We start from the raw sequence: 19,889 nt of genomic DNA on the forward strand, positions 1-19,889 counted from the left end.
GCAAGTTTTATTGATCACTGTACTTCTTGCAGGATGAAACTTGCAAGATTGAACATAAGAAAATAAACTTACTGGTAAATATCTTTTCTGAGGACAGACCTTCCAAGAGGATTGTCAGCTTGAGGAGCCATAGCAACAGAGCCTATCTTCAAAACCATGGTGTCTTCGAATGCTGCCGGAGTAACTGTTAAAAAAAAAAAAGTGACACAAAAACACAATGTGAATCTGTACATAACTTCATACAAAGAAAAATGTTTGCAGGAATGGGATGGAGACAAATGATGGGAAACTTACAAGTATAGACACAAAAAAACGCAAAAAATTATGTTGAAAGTAAAAATGTGTAATACTTTTCCTAATTCTATTTCAAATTTTATTTCTGCTAAATACAAAATTAAATTAGCATTACAATAATCAGAAAATCTATACCGAAAAATAGAGTATATGATATTCAGCATATATATAAGCATATAAAATCATATGTTTAATTTCACAATCTTGCACAAATGTATATTTCTCCCACATGACTTTTAGTCCTAGTTTTTAAACATTGCATTACTACCTACAAGCATTAAAAAAAATCAACAAAGTTAGCAACAAACACTCAAAATGATACAAACCTGTATGATTAAAAGAAATATAAAACATATTGCCATACACACAGACATATAGTATAGCACGTAAGTTCTCAAATGTCATAAAATTCAAGATAAATATAGCTGCAGTTACTAAAATTGCAAATAAAATAGTTAATTACAGGAGAGAAATGATGGGAAAAGAACAATAAGAACTTTTTTATGTACTTTTTAATTTTAATAATTTCTATGGGGAAACTGCTGGAGAAGCAGTTAACTTCATCCCTATTTAGAAATTCTACCTCCTAATAAAGTTTAAAAGTAAGGTGATAACAACAACAAAAAAGGTAAAAAGATGTATGAGTCCTACCTTGTTTCTTTGTACTGAGTACAATAGCAGTTAACTCTAGTTAACTCTAGGTTCTTATAAAGCTCAGTATTTTTTCTGTAACCCATTTTCTAATCCATGTCTTTTCTAAGGACTATTTGGGATGGATAAGGATTCTTGATGGATAGGGATTCATTTAAATTTACTGCTTTATTTTCAAACAATAACTATTATTGTGGCTATAAAAACAATGTTTACAACTATTTAAAAATTGTTAAAAACATATAAGATTCTGGATCTTGAAGTAAATATGCAGTAAAATTTATAGGGATGGGTTATAGTTCAGCGGCAGGATGCTTGCCTAGCATGTGAGGATCGAGGAATGAAAAACACAAACAAAAACAAAATTCAAAATTCCTCAACAACTATCATCTTCCACAAATAGAACAGAGAGGGACTGGCTGCAAGGAATATCCTGAATAGAACTTGCCTACAAAAGCATACAATCCATATTTCCCAAAATGTGGTATCCAAAGAATGCAAAATCTAGGAGATTATTTCCAGCTGCTTCAGCAATACACTTAGTACGGTCTGACTTAGATTAGTCCATAAAAGAGAAAGTTGGAATGACGAAATTTGGAAAAATCAAGAAGAAAGATATTCAAAGAAGGAAAGCAGAATCCACAAGAAGACAAAGGTAGAGGAAGGTAAAATGGAGGAGAAGTAGGAGAAGAGTAAGCAGAGAAAAGAAGGGGGAAAAAACGGTGAAGTAACCTAACATAGCATGCAAAACAACAACAACAACAAAACCACCAAAACCAGAGTAAAGACAACAGTTGCTAATGTTCACTGCAAAACAGATCAAACTGAAAACTACTACTCATGCAGCTGCACTATTTTCAAGTAACTAGAATACTAGCTTGATTAAAGGTTCTTATACAATAAACACTGTTTACATTTCATAGATCTTGCATTTGATGCCAAACTTATCAAATACTTACATGTGGGCAAAATCTCTAATTAAGCAACAAGCATCAATTAAATCAACAAACAGTAAACTTAGGGAATAGGTTCTCTATCGCCAAAGGGAAATTGTACAATTAGGATACTTGCTAACTGTTCTTCCAGGCTTACAACTTATCAGATGAAAGTTTGAACTGTAATAGAAACACTGCAACAAATGAGGTGCACATGGGAGAAAAATGATGTACTTTGTATTACATACAAAGCCAGATCCAAGAAGAGAATTGTTTCTGTTAGAGGCAAAAGTGCTCTCAGTAGATTATATTCACTAGGAAGTTATAATATATAAAGCACTTAATGTACATCACTTGAAAACCAAATTAAAATAATAATTTTATTACAAAAGTTTTCAACTTATCAAAAGATTCCACTGATATGTAAGCAAAGATAATAAAAATATGTATTTAAGTAAGAGTGTACTTTGACTCATTTACTCAGTTACTTTTTTTCATTTGGCTGAAAAAAACCCCAACATCCCTTTTGAGTTCATGTCACCTGCATTTAATAGTTGGGGCATATGAGAAATGTTCCCTCTTAAAGCACTTCCAACATAAAAATGAATGTTTTCCTACTTTGCCTTAACTATATTTAAAAACTGAGCCTCATGAGAAACCCTGGAAGACTCATACTAGATTAAAAAATTAAAATACTAGGTTAAAAATTAAAATTTTTAAATGTTAAATACATTACATTTTATCTTTAAATTTGATGTATGATTTAAAATTTATATTAGTTTAACTTGAACTGTAGCTCAATCAAGATTCATAAACTGATTTAATGAATGGTAACTCCTTTGTACAACTATTTAAAGATCATAAACATATAATTAAAAATTGTGCTAGTGTAACTTGAATTGTACTTCTGAAAGACTTTATCCATCTTGGAGCTAATAAGGCATGAATGTTTACATATGTATGTATGTATGAGGAGAATATGTATGTATGTATGAGGAGAATATAAGAAATTCTGGAATCAGGATCTTGCACCAAGAACCAAAAAGTAAAAAAGAACAGAATTTTGATGCAATTCTCATAGAATATAAAACATGGTTTATGACTAAAATTTTAACATCAAATGTGAACTAAAACTGTAATTTCAACTTCTTTTCAAGATTCTCATTACAAATGCACTATAGTAAAATATCTAAAGCCAAAGGTGATTTGAAATTGTCACTGTGTAATATGAAATTTTATAAAACCATAACTATTATGAAAGCTCTACCCAAAGCTATCAACAAAAAGTTTTAATGAGCTATTGTCATGTTGGTAAAGACCAAAAGCATATTCAAAAAATGTGGAACTTAATAACATTGAGTAAATGTTTATTTATAAATCATCTATGACACAGACTGTTCTATCATGACAAAAAGTGTTATCATATTTTAATAATGCTTCTGTGGAGAAGTTTGATGCCGAATCATTTAATATATTATTACTCAAGACAACTTATACATATTATCAATTTAATTAATCTGATAAAATAGTACTCCAACAAACTCTTCAAAGTTTTTTTAGAATGAAATTAATATTGTGCTCATCTTACTAATTTACTACTTACCACTTGCATCTTACTAGAACATTTTTGATACTGAGGTGTTAGACAGTCTCCCACCTGAGAGGTAAGTGCTCTATCTACTATGTCTGCAGCCTATATTGTAATGGTGATGTAACAGAGAGGTTACAGTTACACAAGTCAGGGAATGAGTACATTTTTTTTTTAACGGTGTCACTGCTCCTCATTTTCCCCTCGTTATATTATGGCTGATTTCCAACATAGTGTATGAGTATCACTGCTGTATTAGTTCACCCTTTACCCCACTGCTTTCTGTGCTTAATCTTTCCCTTCCCCAAATCAGATTAAGCTTACATATAAGACAAAAGGTATAGACCTCAAAAACAGGGACAAGAGAAAAAAACAGAAAATCAAAGAACCACCAATAGTAACATAAAAAAACTCTTGCTTCCATTCTTGAACTTCATTTCAATAAGCATTATTTTATATGATCATATGTATATAAATATTGAGTCCTTGTGATCCTCTCCTAAGAATAACTTCCTTTGGTCTCACTATGTAAATATTTAGTCTTATATAATTTACCATGTCTAAGTGTAATTTTTTTATCTTTACTATCTACTTGGTTTATATGTAAACTCATAGGCACATTCTATTACTACAAATGAGGGAAACCAAGCAATCTATGGTTCTTTGGGCCTGGCTTTGCTTAATATAATTTTTTCTAAGTCTTTCCTTTTCCTTACAAATGCGGCAATGAATCCAGAAAATGTGGTATATATACAAAATGGATTTCTATGCTTCCATCAGAAATAATGACACTGTCTCATTCCTATTTATGTTTAACTTCATTTGTCCTTACCTTATCTCTTTATTTTTTATAGACTGGGGTTTGAATTTACAGATTAACACTTGCAAGGCAGGCAACTCTACAGCTTGAGCCATACTGTAAGCCCTTTTTGCTGTTTTTCTGTGAAATAGGGTCTTTCTTGGCTCAGGTCAACTAGAACTCTGACCCTTCTATTTATACTTTCTTTAGAAGATGCAAGAACAGAACTCATCACCCTGCTTGGTACAGTCTCATGAACCTTTTCCCCCTGGTTAACCTAGAACTATAATCCTCCAGATGTCAGTCTCCTTAGTAGATAGGATTACAAACATGAGCCATGGAAACCCAGAGAGAATTATCTTGTGCAAATGTACCCTTTCTTCTTTTTTAATCTCTGTAATTTAATGTAACATAGATGACTTTACCCAAAACTTCATTATATATTCACATAATAAAAACAATAGCTTTCATGCATTTGTTTCTAACGCATTTATATGATTATTTCTTTGTTGCTTTGTATGTCCCTCCCCCACAGTATAACCCCTGCTTTCATTGTATTTGATGTCGGTATAATCTGTGAAGGGGAAGGGGAAAAACAAGTCATTTAAATGAGGATACAGGTGGACCCGTTGCAACAATGAGAAGTAAAAGTTGTCATGTTGAAAGCGAACTTTACAACTTTGGTGGGGGGGATGGGGGGAGGCTTGGAAGGGATGGGAAGGGGAAACAAAGGAGGAGGCTACAATGCTTGATAAGTAATGTACTCATTATCTTGTCCATGTAATTGTAACCCCTCTGTACAGTTTTTCACAATAAAAAATAAATAAATTAAAAAAAAATAGCAAACATATAAAGGTTACTTTATCTACAATATTCTGTTTTTACTTTCTGGCTAACAATCTGTGCCTTAAATCATTTGGAATTGCTCAAAAACAAGAGTTTCTAATTATTATTTTTACCATGCATGTGTTTCCATTAACTAACTGAACAGAAGAAAGCAAATGAGTAAAACTGACAGAATATAGCATATTCAGAAAATAATAATAATTTCACATTTCAAAGCAGATTCAACCTTAATACAGTCCCTGGCAAAAGTTAGATATAAAATGAAGGAATCAGCATGCACTGAGTATCCATAAGTAAGCTCATATCTTTAATCCTAGCTACTGAAGAGGTTGAGACATGGACAATGATGGTTGGATGTCAACCCAGGCAAAAGCAAGATACCATTATAATTAACCAGAAAAATGCTGGAATATAGGTGTGGTTCAAATGGTAAAGGGCTAGTTATGAGCAAAGAAAAGCCAAGCAACAGTTCCAGAGCCCAAGTTCAAGTCCTGGTACCCACACACAAAAAAATCCATAAGGATAACATATTGAATAAAGCTCTAGACACCATGGCAATTAAAGTCTATAAAGCTCTGTGAACATCTTTTTAACTCTAAAATCAGTCTCTTAATAAACTTTAAAAATTAACAGAGGCAGAAAACCTTCCTCAATTACGATAATGCATTAATGGTAGGTAGAAAGAACTATATTTTAAGAAGAAAGAAAATGAAGCCAGGTGCTTTTCCTTTGTTATTTATCATCATGAATATTCAAGGTCTTCCTCTCAAACTAATGATTTCAAGAACAAAATATGAAAACAATGCTGCTTCATTTATGTGGTATAGATTATTACCTGACCTTCAAATAAACATACCTCAAATTTATAGGGTCTGAATTATTACCTTGCATATGCTATTATTTAAAATATACATGTCCCTCCACAAATATATATGTAACAGCTAAAATTCCAAAATGATGGATTTAAGAAATGTGTTCTTTGGGAAATAATTGGGCCATAAGAACTCCATCCTCATATACAAAACATTCGTGAGTGGATTTATCCCTTTCTGCATTTCCAGTCTCTAGACATGTGAGGACACAGTGATAAGGTGCCAGCTCAGAATGAGAGAAATTCCCTCTTCGGACAGTGAATCTCATGGTACTTTTATCTAACGCAGAACTGTGTTAAATAAATTTTTATTGCTAATGAATTATCTAATCTGGGAAGCATTGTAAATTTTTTTTCATTATTTGTATGCTCACAGGAACAGGCTTATAATGAAAGACTTTATCTCAACTTCCTTTGTAGAAGAACCAAATGACAGGGTTAAAATTTGGCCAATGTGGTATATGTGATATCAAAATGTAAGATATTCAGAATTCTGGGCTGGGAAGGTGGCTCAGTGGTAGAGTGCTTGCCTTGCATGCTTGAGCCCCTGGGTTCGATTCCTCAGCACCACATAAGCAGGAAAAAAAAAGCTGGAAGTGGCGCTGTGGCTCAAGTGGTAGAGTGCTAGCCTTGAGCTGAAGAGCTAAGGGACAGCGCCCAGGCCCAGAGTTCAGGCCCCACTACTGGACCCCCCCCCAAAAAAAAACAAAGTTATTCAGAATTCTACTTTAATTTTAGGAATATAACTTTGTCATTAGAATAACCACATTCATTTAGCATTCATTATAGGACTGTCACTATGCACCTAGACTCCAAGTGTCATTTAAAAAAGGTATTAATAAGCTTACTATTAGCTAGTAATTACAATTACTATTTTATTCATAGAATTAATAATTAACACTCTCTAGATTTCAAAATCATAAATGATAACATTAAGATCTGAACTCAAGCCTGAGTAAGTTCAAAGTCCATTTGATTAACAACTATTTCAATGTATAAGAAAAGAAAATGCTTGAAATCACTTTTCTAGGAAAAGAAACTGGTATTATCAGCCCTAATCAAGTAAAAACAGAATAATTTCATAAACACTGAGAAGGCTGATAAGTAATCTGTTGAGTAACATTTTCTAATCCTCAGTCACCAGGTAAATATTTATCAGAGAACTTGCATGCTATTGTAGCACTATTTTATTTTAAACCAAATTTCAATTATCTTAATATATACAATCCAACAGTAAAATTTCTGGGTGTTGTGTTTTGTTGGAAATGGGTTTTGAAATCAGGACCTGGTTTGCTAGTCAGGCTTTCAATCCCTTGAACCACTCTACTAGGCCAACTGAAAGTGTAAATTTTATGCTGAGCACCAGTGGCTCTTACCTGTAATTCTAGACAATCAAGAGGCTGAGATCTGAGGATCAGAATTCAAAGCCTTCCCATATAGACAAATGGAAGAGACTCTTATTTCCAATTAAAGAGACAGCAGTACAGGTGTGAATCAAGTGGTAAAGTATTAGATTTAAGTGAAAGTCTGAGTGCGAAGTCCTGAGTTCAAGAGCTGTGACCAAAAGGGAACCCTACTGCATTGTTGGTGGGAGTGTAAACTTGTTCAACCACTTTGGAAAGTAGTATGGAGGGTCCTCAAAAGGCTACACGTAGAGCTCCCCTGTGACCCAGCAATCTCACTTCTGGGCATTTACCCAAATGATCACAAACAAGTCCATACTAAAGCTATCAGCACAACTATATTTACCCCAGCATTATTCACCATAGCTAAGATATGGAACCAATCAAGATGCCCTTCAGTAGATGAATGTATCAAGAAAATGTGATATATATATGTATGTGATATATATAATTCCATAATTCCATATATATATAAAATGGAATTCTCTGCCTCCATCAGAAAGAATGATACTGCCCCATTTGTTAGGAAATGGAAAGACTTGGAAAAAATTATATTAAGTGAAGTAAGCCAAGCCCAAGAAATGTAGGTCCCATGGTTTCCCTTATTAGCAATAACTAATTATGTCTAGTACAAGCAGAAAAGGTCAAAAGCTTTGTATATATGACCATATAAGATGATGCTAAGTGAAATGAACCCCAAGATAGGGACACAAGAGGTTTTATCTTTCTTGCTGTTGTTTTTAATGTACTTACAATATACTGTGTGATTTGTTTCTTTTGTATGTTCTTGCCCATGGTATAACCCGTTTTCAATGTATTTGATTGTGGTGCCCTGCATCTTGTATGCACATTTTTCTAATTTGGGAAGGGAAAGGGAAATAACAAAATGCTGAAATAAGGATACAGGTTGACCCCTTGTAACAATGAGATGTACAAGACATTGTGTTAAAAACAAACTTCACAACTTCGGGGGACAGAGGAGGGAAGGGGTGAGGAGGTGGGGAGGGAAGATATGGTAGGGGAAAACAAAGGAGGAGGTAACAATGCTCGATAGGAAATGTCCTCATTACCTTACTCATGTAACTGTAACCCCTCTGTACAGTATCTTTACAATAAAAAACATATACTTTAAAAAAAGTACTGAGTTCAAGCCTCAGTAACAGAACATATACAGCAGCTGTAATAGTCAAAGTTAAGGTCAGATTTCTTACTCTTTTAATTACTGGAGCCAGATAGTGTCTGGATATAATTTATACAGATTTGATTATAAAGTAACTATTATGGTCCCTTTCTAAAACATTCCACTTTCTAAAGGTCTGCAAAGAACTTCCTAGTAGTAAATAAACAACACCCAGAAAACTAAGATTTATGAAAAAGAAATTATTTCAAGGCAAAACAGAAAAAGAACAAAAGACAATACCTCCAACAGTTGACTGTATTTCTTCTGTTTTGGGGAAAAAAATTCTGATTACACTTGTGTTTATATAAATCAAAGGTAAATTATGTGAAGTCAGTGTATGAATCCTCATAGGCTGACCAGAAGATTTTCTTTTCTCTTTTTGGGTCCTTGGTAGTTTGGCTTGAAATATACTTGCAATGGCATTTAGTAAAGGAAAACAAAGGACAATATCAAAGGCTTGTGCTGAAAGAAGAATTTCATGAAGAAAATGAGGAGAACCATCTGTCAAACCTTCAGAGAACTTATGAAAACTTCTTCGCTCATTTCTTGATATTAATTTATGGCGGACATTTTTTGTTACGGCTTTTGTATATGTCAAAGATAGAAATCCATGCTGCTGATGAGTGCCATCTAGAAGTTTTGTAGTTGTCTGTTAAGAAAATGGAAATCACAATAGACAATTCATTCAAAAAAAGGAAATAAGTATTCAAAAGGAGAAAAGTTACTTTTATATTTTAACCTTATAATCTTACTCATTCCCCATTTTTTTTACCTTTGCAGTACTGGAGATTGAACCCAGGACCTGGCACACTTGAGCCACACTCCCAGTCCTGTTGGAATATTGTTTCTGAGCTAATGGCACCCTAATTTTGCTTGGCCTCACCTTACTTGTGATGAATCTATATCTGTAATAGCTGGGATTATAGATGTATTTTTACCATGTCTGGCTCCATCCTATACTTCTTAATACGTGACTGATCAATTCAGCAAATATGGGGAAAAAAAACTTCTGTGATCATTAGAATAACCTGACAGGAATGCTCTTGTAAAGAAAATTTCAGGTCAAATTAGTGATAGAATTCTACTGCACAAATTACTCAATATAAAATTAAGAGTAGAACAGATATTCCCAATACCTGAAAAAAGTTTTATATTTATTAGGATATAATAAATGATTTTTTGAGAGTAACTAAACTAGGAAAAAAGAAAACAATGTCATATATTCAGATCAACTGAATATAAGAAGTAACAAAGCCAGGATATTTCTGAGCCTGTAATCCCATCACTCCAAAACTTCCTTTTCTTCTACTTCCATTCTCTCATGTTGAAGAGTAAAACCAACGTCACAGTAGCCAAATGACAGTGTAAGTGGGAAAAAGTACACATCTCAGTTATCAATATTTCTTTACATGTGGACATTACAATGAAGGAAAGTGAGAACAAAAAATCTTCTTAAAAGATCACTGTTTTGGGGCTGGAAATGTGGCTTAGTGCTAGAGTACTTGCCTAGCATGCAAGAAGCCCTGGGTTCAATTCCTCAGTACCACATAAACAAAAAAGGTGAAAGTGGCACTGTGGCTCAAGTGGTATAGTGCTAGCCTTGAGCAAAAGAAGTTCAGGGACAGTGCCCAGGCTCAGAGTTCAAGCCTCAGGACCGGCAAAAATAAAAACATAAAAAAGTAAAAAAAAAAAAAAAAAAAAAAATCATTGTTTCTTTTCAATTTAATGGTTTAATGATTAAAAATCCTTGCAATAGACTATTTTTCCCATAATGATTTACCCTCAGAACACTTTTCATTATTTCCAATTTCACACTGTTTCTGGGTTCTCATTTCTGTTTCACATGAAACAAAAAGAAGCACAGTAAAGCAAGAAAAATTACTACTACCGTTGCCACCATGTTGCTGGTTAGCAGGCAACAGCAGATGGAGGATGACGGTGGTATAGCCCCAGTTATGATGCCACAGTAATACCTCCCCTTTCTAAGTGTCTAAAGTGTACTTTGAAGAAAGAAGTACTAGTCACCAATAAGCTAAATAACCCAAAATACTTATGAATAATAACACTTGAGCCATGGAAACAGTACAAAACGTATATCAATGTATAAATATTTCAATTTAAGTATTTTAAACATAATGAGCTAGGAAGGTGGCTCAGTGGTAGAGTGCTTGCCTTGCATGCCTGAGGCCCTGGGTTCGATTCCTCAGCACCACATAAGCAAAAAGAAAAAAAGCCGGAAGTGGCGCTGTGGCTCAGGTGGTAGAGCGCTAGCCTTGAGCTGAAGAGCTGAGGGCTAGTGCCCACGCCCAGAGTTTAGGCCCCACGACCGGAGCCCCCCCTCAAAAAAAGAAGTATTTTAAACATATTAAATATAAGACTTGAAAAATAAGCTACATGAAGGTGTTCATTTTTAAATGGCTGCATCACTAACTCCTTCAATCGAAGGGAATAAGCCCAGATCATTGATAGAATAAAAATTGTTACTTTTCATACAGTAATAATGTTTTCTGCTGTTTAAAATGAAAGGATTAAAACACTGATAATTAAAGAGAGCTTGATAAAACGTATTTGAGTTTTAAAATTTACAAGAAATCATAAAGGAATCTCTACAGGAATTAACAATGAGTTATGCTTTTTCCTCTAAAGATATTTAGATTGTTTTTCATAGTCTTTAATAACATAAAAAAGTAACCTAAACAGAACTCACATTGACAGATACATATTTTTCTAGTACAAAAAGAGACTACAAGGAAAAGTCCAAAATCAAATGAGAAAAATAAATAACCCATTAAACATTAAAATTTGTTTTAAAAAGAAAATAATTTACAATATTTTTCATGTTAAAATATATGTTTTAAATCTTTTTCAAGGTATAAATAAGAAAACAAATAGGTAATCGGAATGCTGTAAACAAAGTAATGTTTCTAGTAATTTAATTATTTTTCAACAGTAACACTATTATCTGCTCTTAATACTGAAAATTTTTGTGCTTTTTAATTACCTAAAATGTCACTTAAAATACTTATTTTAAGAACATGTGTTTTACCACTAGAAAATGTTGGCTTTAAATTTCTAAGTCATGTTATAAAGGTCTGTATCAGTAAATAACTTAAGTACCAATTTGTCTAAGAGAGCATTACATAAGATCCTGAATTAGTTGCAAGAAAAAGATAATGACATAATAGAAATAACAATAATTATAAAGCAATCTCAGCAAGAATCACAAAAGGAATGACAAATACAGTTACCAGTCAACTCTTGATCATTCACTATATGTATAGTATTGAAAACATAATATTTAACATCTTACTGTGATTTTCTTATGGTGATGGTAAAATTGGTCAGTGTTTATAAACCCCAAATGATATCAGTATTTACAATTGATTCAGAAATCGATTGTAGTGGAAAATCAATTTATGATATAAAAATACATTTTTTTAGATCATTTCTGAAGTGAATGAAATGAAGGAAAATGATAACCAAGAGTTGACTCTGTGGATAGTACAATTCTCTCTCTGGATTCCTGTTAGGGATGTTCTGTAGTATAATTTTAAAATGATTTCTTACAGAAGGAAAGATGCCAGAGCAATTACTGAAAGGGTCCTGCTTGCTGATGGGTCGAACCAACAAGGTGCGTCTGTTCAGCTTGTCAGTACAGGAAAGGAAGACACCTCCACATTGCCCCAAAGACCAACACTCTTCCCCAAGGCTTGAGGTGATGGACAGGAGCAAAGAAGGTGAAAAGACAAAAAGCAATAAAAGGCATAAGCAAAAAAAAAATTGGATAGATTTTAATTCTGCTCAAGTTTGTACAGGTTTAGGTCTGAGCCATTACTAGATTTGGCCCTTTGTCTGAACCACCATCTGCAAAAGCATTGCGAATGGAAGTAAAGGAAAAAAAATTGCTTTTAGTGTATATTACTTTTATTTAGTGGGAAAATACAATAAAACATAAACTCACTTGTGAAGGCAAAAATCTTTCAAAAAGTCACTATAACAATACACTGAATATAAAGTTTACTAATAAAAGTCCTACCTTTGTGTTTTTGATAGATTTACTTAACTGCTATAAAGGAAGATGGTTACAAAACATGAGCAGATTAAAAGTAGCTTTAAATTTATAACAAATTATGGAAGGAGTAAAAAGAATTTATATGCTGAGGTCTAATTCTATCTTGTAACCAATAGTTCTATTAGTGAAATAACAAAGACAAACAATTTAAAATGTACTTTTAACAATTGTAATTACTAAATGAGTCTCACCACAGGTTTTTCTTTGCACTGCAGAAATACTCCTTCAAAATGTCCTGACTGCCAACCTTCCCCTGGCCTGGAAAACATAAGTTTACCTTATCTGTTCTCTTCAGTTTCTCCAAGTTAAAAAATTGAGCATAAACAACTACCCAATAGTTCTAAAGTTTACAGTGCTATACTAAACTAAAACATGGATGAAACAATGCAATGGATAGAACCACTCAACATTAGCACCACCCACTGATAGTTCTGCATAGAAGCATTTCCCCTAATCATAAATCATAAATGATGTATGTGGTTAGTTGATAATTTCTATCAACTATTTCTAGCTCATTCATAAGCTTTTAAGGTCCATAAAGGAGAATTTATGCCTATTCACACTAATCCAGTGTGCTTACTATAGAGTTTGGCACATAATGTATACTCAAACTCAAAATTAACTATTTAAACCTTAACTTATAGTAAGCTTAGAACTTAAAAAAAATTTATTGTAAAGATACTGTACAGAGGAGTTACAGTTACGTGAGTAAGGTAATGAGTACACTTCCTATCGAGCATTATTACCCCTCCTGTAAGCTTAGAACTTTAAACTTCAGTTCTAATACTGTATTTTTATATCACTTTAAAAGATAGTTTTGGTATAGATAACTATCACGGGAAAGAGACACAAGAGATAACCATCAAAATTCAATTAACTAATTTCCTATTTCTATGACAAAAAATCATACTCAGTAATATAAGAATATACATTTAGCAAAATATTTTCTACATGAAAGTTATGACATTTTTCAGTTTCAAAGACTTGGAAATTATTGGTATAAACAATGGGACATACATGATAACAAAATTTAGATGGTTTTAAATTAGAATTAGAAAATGTTTAGAAAAATATTTTTAGGCCACATGCAGAAACAAATGGGCCTCTGTAGCACGTATTTGCATATAATCTACCTTACATGAAAGTTTATTAGGGAAGGAACATTGCCATACTAGGAATATTCACCACATGAATATCAATGGTACAAGAGTTGTCGAAGTGCTAAAGGATGTGAGAAGTTGCTCTACCTTAGTATAGATTATATAAGAAATGAATAGAGGTACACAACAGAACTGTTAAATAAGTTCCAGACATGATAGAAAATATATAATACATATAATAAGTTGTGTTAAGGTATCTAACTTATTTCACTTAATATGGCAAAGTTATTTATGTAGATACATGTCCTCTTACAAAACACAGTATTATCATACCCCATATAAATATTAAGTAAAAATGAACAATTCATCTGTTAATAGCCCCCTTTAAAAATAAAGTAATAAAAATTGCCAAACTTAAATAGAAAAATTCTTAGTCACTTTGTTCAAAGAACATATTTTTCTGTATTCCTTATTTACCTGCTTCTATAGTGATCAATATTGAAACTCTCTATTTTACATTTCACTTTGGTATATACATCCTGCACATCTATGGAAGCACTGAGATCTTCTAGCTCACTGACCATACAAACCTCTGCAAAAAGAAGAAAATACTGTATAAATATAGACTCTCATAACAAATAGTAAACTTCTTATTTCACATTGGCACATACATCCTTAATATCTACAGAAGCAACAGACCATACATATTTCTATAATCAAGTATATATCAATAAGCTTTAAAATTAAGCTAAGTCATCTATTTCAATATAGGAAAAAGTCAATCAATGTTTAAGGTGCTAAATCCAACATCAGTCAAGGATCTTTACAGTATTATTAATGATAGTGATATAATTACCCATGGCTATTAGTGTACATCTTAATACAACAAGCAAAATGGAGGTACTATAAAATGAAAGAAAATATGTACTCATAAACCTTAGTTATCACCACAAATTGAAAAAACTTGAATTAGGCATAATGATGTGTCTAGTGAATTATAAATGACAATAAACAAACTTAAGTATATGGTTCTTATAAATGTAGTGCTTAATATTTGATCGTTCCAGTAGAGAAGAAAAGTTCTCCCCTACCTGTGTTTTTCTTTTCAGGGTCTGGAGCAAAGAGCTTTATGGTAATTTTAGGGAGCACCCACTGCATCCAGAGACTAACACGACCACTGGATCCACCAATGTTACTAGTAGTTTGTTCCAAGGTAACAGAATCTGAGAATGGTGAATCATCGCCTGCTTGGATAGAATCACCCTGAGGAAAAAAGGAGATGGGGATAAGACTTGTAGCTTAAGGAAAAGTAACTAAAAATTATATATATATATATATATATTTTTTTTTTTTTTTTTTTTTTTGGTCAGTTGTAGGGTTGAACTCTGAGCCTGAATGTTGTCCCTGAGCTCTTCAGCAAAAGGTAAGCCACAGCACCACTTCCAGTTTTCTGGTGGTTTATTGGAGATAAGAGTCTCATGGACTTTCCTGCCCGGCCTGACTTTGAACCACGATCCTCACTCAGATCTCAGCCTCCTGAGGAGCTAGGATTACAGGTGTGAGCCACCAGTGCCTGGCCACTAAAACTATAATTTAAAATTTATAATTTTAAATATTTTAACTTTCTACAATGTATGTAATTATATATATATATATGGCACAAAGCTATCTACTCAAATGGTTTATATAGTTACAATGTACATGTTTGATATTCAGTTTTCTCTAAAAGTCTAAAACACCTTGAATAACTTAGGATGCACACTAATAATAACTTTCTTACAGAACAAGGATGTATAAACTATAGCCAAGGACCAAATTCAGTTGTCTTGGGGAATAAAATTTTAGAAGATCTCAGTTACATTCATTAGTTACTGTCTATGACTGCTTTTTGAACAGAGTCAAATAGCTAACACAGTAGCTGTGATGTATAAAGGCTACAATTTTTACTATCTTTTACGGGAAAAAAATGTTTATTTATAATGTAAAGTATTTGTGAATGAATCTGTAATAACCATAGCAAAATTATTAGTATAACAAAACAATTAATAATGGCTTACTTTTGTGTGTGTGTCGGACGTGGGGCCTGAACTCTGGGCCTGGGCACCGTCCCTCGGCTCTTCAGCTCAAGGCTAGTGCTCTACCACTGGAGCCACAGCGCCACTTCCAGCTTTTTCTGCTTATGTGGTGCTGAGGAATTGAACCCAGGACCTCATGCATGCAAGGCAATCACTCTACCACTGAGGAACCTTCCCAGCCCATGGCTTACACATTATAATATAAGGAAAGGAGACATTAAGTATAGTTGACAATGCTTAGTAAAATGTTCCATATGATTAAAACTTAGGAGAATAAAGCATGAATTTATTTGAGTCAATAATATTAACTTAAGATATGTATAGCTGACAGTGCTTACTAAAATGTTCCATATGATTAAAACTTACGAGAATAAAGCATAAATTCATTTGAGTCAATATTAACTTAAAACACGTATAGGGTCCTAATTTAGTGCTATCAAACACGGTGTCAAAGGTTTCTTGGTCTTTTTGATAGCTTTTAATAGTTCAGAGTAAGATAAACCATAATTTATTTGAAGTCAAAACTACGGTTGAATAGCTTTAGTTTCAAATTCAGGTTGACAGTGCTAAAGACAGCGATCATTCCTTGATATATTAAAATTAGCTATCAAGCATTTAAATTTTTTTTTAATTCCAAACTTTGCTGTTCTTTTATAATCTGAAAATAAACCCAAAAACTGCAAGATCAAATCAAATATAACAAAGGATATTAGTCTTAGCATTAGTTACACATATTTAATTAAGCTTAGACTAACAAGCAGTATGATTTGGTAGGATGAGACGCCAGCCATGTGATTTTATGCAAATAATTTAACTTCACAGTCCAATACCTTCTTTGAAATATGGTTCCCCTCCCCAAAGATAACTTTATTGAGATTAATTACATAAATTCCACAGTACTGTGGTGTGGTTATATTTAGCTAAAGTCACAAACACATTTTAACCTTCACAGGTTAATCATTGTCATTCTAATCTACAAAGCTTATGAACTATGTGAAAATTAACAATAAAACTATTTCTTCCAGATCAGGTGATACATTCATTTCTTTCCTCCTGCTTAGTATCAGCTGTTTCCTCTTTCTCTCCCAATCCCTCTCTCCCATCACCGCTCTTGAATTGCTTAGTTCACTTTCACCCATGTCCAGTACAGCTGATGGGTCCCTCTACTGTACTTTTTCACCTGCTTTCCAATGACTCTGTGCCCTCCCCTCCCAGCTTCCTTCAGATGTGCATGAGTATACACCATATATGAGGTAAAGAATATATGGTCATCTAAAAATGATAAGACAAATTAAGAAGATGTCCTTTGTTTTCTTTTGGGTTGTAATATGGTTATAATAATGATATTTGTTTCTTAGTGTTAAGTTTGAAAAAGAGCATCATATTGAAGTGTAAAGAGAAAGAGAGAGAACGAGAGGTATATATTGATATATAAAATTCAGTATTCCTGCTGTCTTTCTCATTTGATCATCTAACTTCACAAATATTTCCATTTGGCATGTATCCTAGACTCTAATGGTTCCCTAGTTTTTTTAATTAAATATTTTTATTATCTTTAAGTAGTTGCACAAAGGAGTTGCCATTCAACAAAGGTCACTGGTGTTTAAGTATCTCAAACAAAATGTTCTTTGCTAAGTATTTATAACCAGTAGACCAGAGTCAGAGGAAAATATTAGTCAAAATTTTAATAAGACATATAACAAGGTATGTATGCAATTTTCTATGAATAATTCATCAAAGAAGTTACTAATTTCATTAGCCTAAATAACCAAAAATAAGAAAAATAAATAATATATACAAAATAACCCTGGCAAAGACATGCTATCTAGTCAAGAATAATATTCAGTTTAGGTATGACACTTTGGTTGTGGTCTTAAGTGTTTTTGTTTTTTTGATAGTTTCTCACTATGTAGTCCAAGTTGGTCTTGAATTCTTTATCCTCCTAATCTGTCTCCCTAATACTAATATTACAGGTGTGTGTCATCCCTTGTTAGACATCAGCATATAACATGTTTCCAATCAGAAGAAAAGTCAAATTCCCTGAATCCCCAAAAAGAAACAGGACAAAATGAAGATTTCCAAACAATGACATCTGTTTATTATAGGCACATGTAGACATGAAGTAAGTATTAGAGTCATGTAATTTACTATGCCAGAAAATTAGTTATGTGTGGTAGTATATGTCTAGAATCCCAGTCTTTAGGAGATAGAGACAGCAGAATATACAGTTCAAGGCTAGATTGGGCTATGAGACCAAAAGAAAAAAAAAAAAAATGAAGAGGGAATGAGGGAGGAAAATGGGGGAAGGATCAGGTGAGTAATAGAGGGAGGGAAGGAAGGACAGAGATAGAGAGAGACCAATAGTACATTCATTTCTTATCCCAGCTATATAAGTAAAACAAATAGCTTGATCTTTGTTGATGTTTCATATAAACGCTTCTCTAGAATAGGTAGTCCTAAATCTGCTATAATTGAAATTCCTAGAACTTGAGAAGATAAAAAAAATATGGTTTGGCAGGCTGTAACATCTAATGAAAAAGTAATTCTAGAAAATGATTCTATTTTTAAATAAAAGGAAACAAAAAAAGGTATGAGTACATTTCTTGATAGAGTCTCAGAGCAGAAGCATAAATAAATTATATTCTTTCAACAATTAGAGGAATATATGTCAAGTATGGAAAAACCTCAGAAAAAACAGCATCTCTGGTGTTACTGGGTATACAAAATAAAATGCTAAGAAAAATAGGTTCATATTTAATAAGCCCTATTGAAGTTTCATTTGTAGTATGTTAAACAGCTTTGTATTCTCTTCCAAATCTATAGTAGAAATCAGGCCAGAAATGGAAATGACAAACTACTTTCCCACAACTTTCTGCTTAGTTCTAAAATAAACAGCTCATTCACCATTTTGTTGCAAATTGACCAAAATACTTAATTTCTTCTTCTAGGTGAATTTATCTTTGTTCATCAGGAAGAGCAAACACTGCAGCCCTTCATCCTTGCCCCGCTTAGGTCAATACTGATTATAGTTTCGACCATTACTATATTTTCTTATCAAAATAACTTCAGCATTTTTGTTGAATGGCATAATTTCCCCAAGGACTAAACACTTCCACCACTGTTTGTACTTAAATCAACAGTAACAAGTGGTCTGCCAGAACTTCCACTACCTTTGCTCTTGCCATTTCATTGCAAGGATAGGGAGGTAGGGGAGATGATTAGCTGCTTTTAAGCTTCGTACTTAACTCTTTCTCACTCTACCATGACAAAATTTGAAATACAGGAAGCTGAAGTTGTTTGTATGTGTGGAAAAACACAGTGCTCACAATCAACCTGTCAGTATGAAAAGAATTAGTCATAAAATATAAATCATCTAGAGAACCATATAAATACTTCAACATATACTTTTTTTACTCATAGAAATAATGTTTGTGCCATGTAACACTACTTTGTGAGTCAAACAATTGTCAGAATGTGCTTTTCAAAACTATATTTACGTCTGGTAAATCCACCACGTTCAAAAAATACAACAATAATATTTTTTACAAACATGAACAAAAAACAACTATTTAGATAGCAAAATACATTTTAAATTTATGATTTTTCAAATGCATATTTTTATTTGAAACGTATAAAAATGATATCTGCAATTTCAATGTGGACTTCAAATACATAATTAAAAGGTAAAAGTTTATCCCTAAATATTGTGAATAAAATTATCTAAATAAAAACACTAATTGAAATGTTTATTTCTAGAAAAAGATTTAAAATAATTTCAAAACACTCTTAAAATAATAAATAAAAATTTCAAGCAAAATCTATCATCTAAAGGGCTGTTTGCATGTAAATCTGAAGAAAATTATGGGATAGGTTATTTACTTTTAAAGACAAAAAATAGTAACAGTCACTATCAATTTCTGAGTTCAATATTAACTTTTCATCAGCATAGTGATGTTTTCAAAATTAATGTATTTTAAATAATTAAAAACATTAAGAAAGGAAGTAATTCACACTTGATTTTTGCTGTCTTTTTCTTGTCGGTTGTGGGGCTTGAATTCAGGGCCTGGGAGCAGTT

General features: G+C 32.8%; 1 protein-coding gene across 2 annotated transcripts in view; it reads right to left on the minus strand.

Moving 5' to 3' along the window:
- Positions 1 to 19,889, minus strand: part of Vps13b (vacuolar protein sorting 13 homolog B) — a 505,216-nt gene that overhangs the window by 244,495 nt on the left and 240,832 nt on the right. The window contains exons 26-30 of one of the 2 annotated variants that reach the window (XM_042673185.1): positions 14,831 to 15,002; positions 14,217 to 14,331; positions 12,135 to 12,276; positions 8,808 to 9,216; positions 73 to 184 (exon numbers count right to left, since the gene is read on the minus strand). In XM_042673185.1, the coding sequence (XP_042529119.1) occupies positions 73 to 184; positions 8,808 to 9,216; positions 12,135 to 12,276; positions 14,217 to 14,331; positions 14,831 to 15,002 (950 nt within the window). Of the gene's footprint in view, positions 1 to 72; positions 185 to 8,807; positions 9,217 to 12,134; positions 12,277 to 12,830; positions 12,898 to 14,216; positions 14,332 to 14,830; positions 15,003 to 19,889 lie in introns of both variants that reach the window. The other variant, XM_042673186.1, reaches the window with a different exon arrangement.

Source organism: Dipodomys spectabilis, unplaced genomic scaffold, assembly GCF_019054845.1.
Source record: "Dipodomys spectabilis isolate Male_0828 unplaced genomic scaffold, ASM1905484v1 ptg000783l, whole genome shotgun sequence".
Classification (NCBI taxonomy): Eukaryota; Metazoa; Chordata; class Mammalia; order Rodentia; family Heteromyidae; genus Dipodomys; species Dipodomys spectabilis.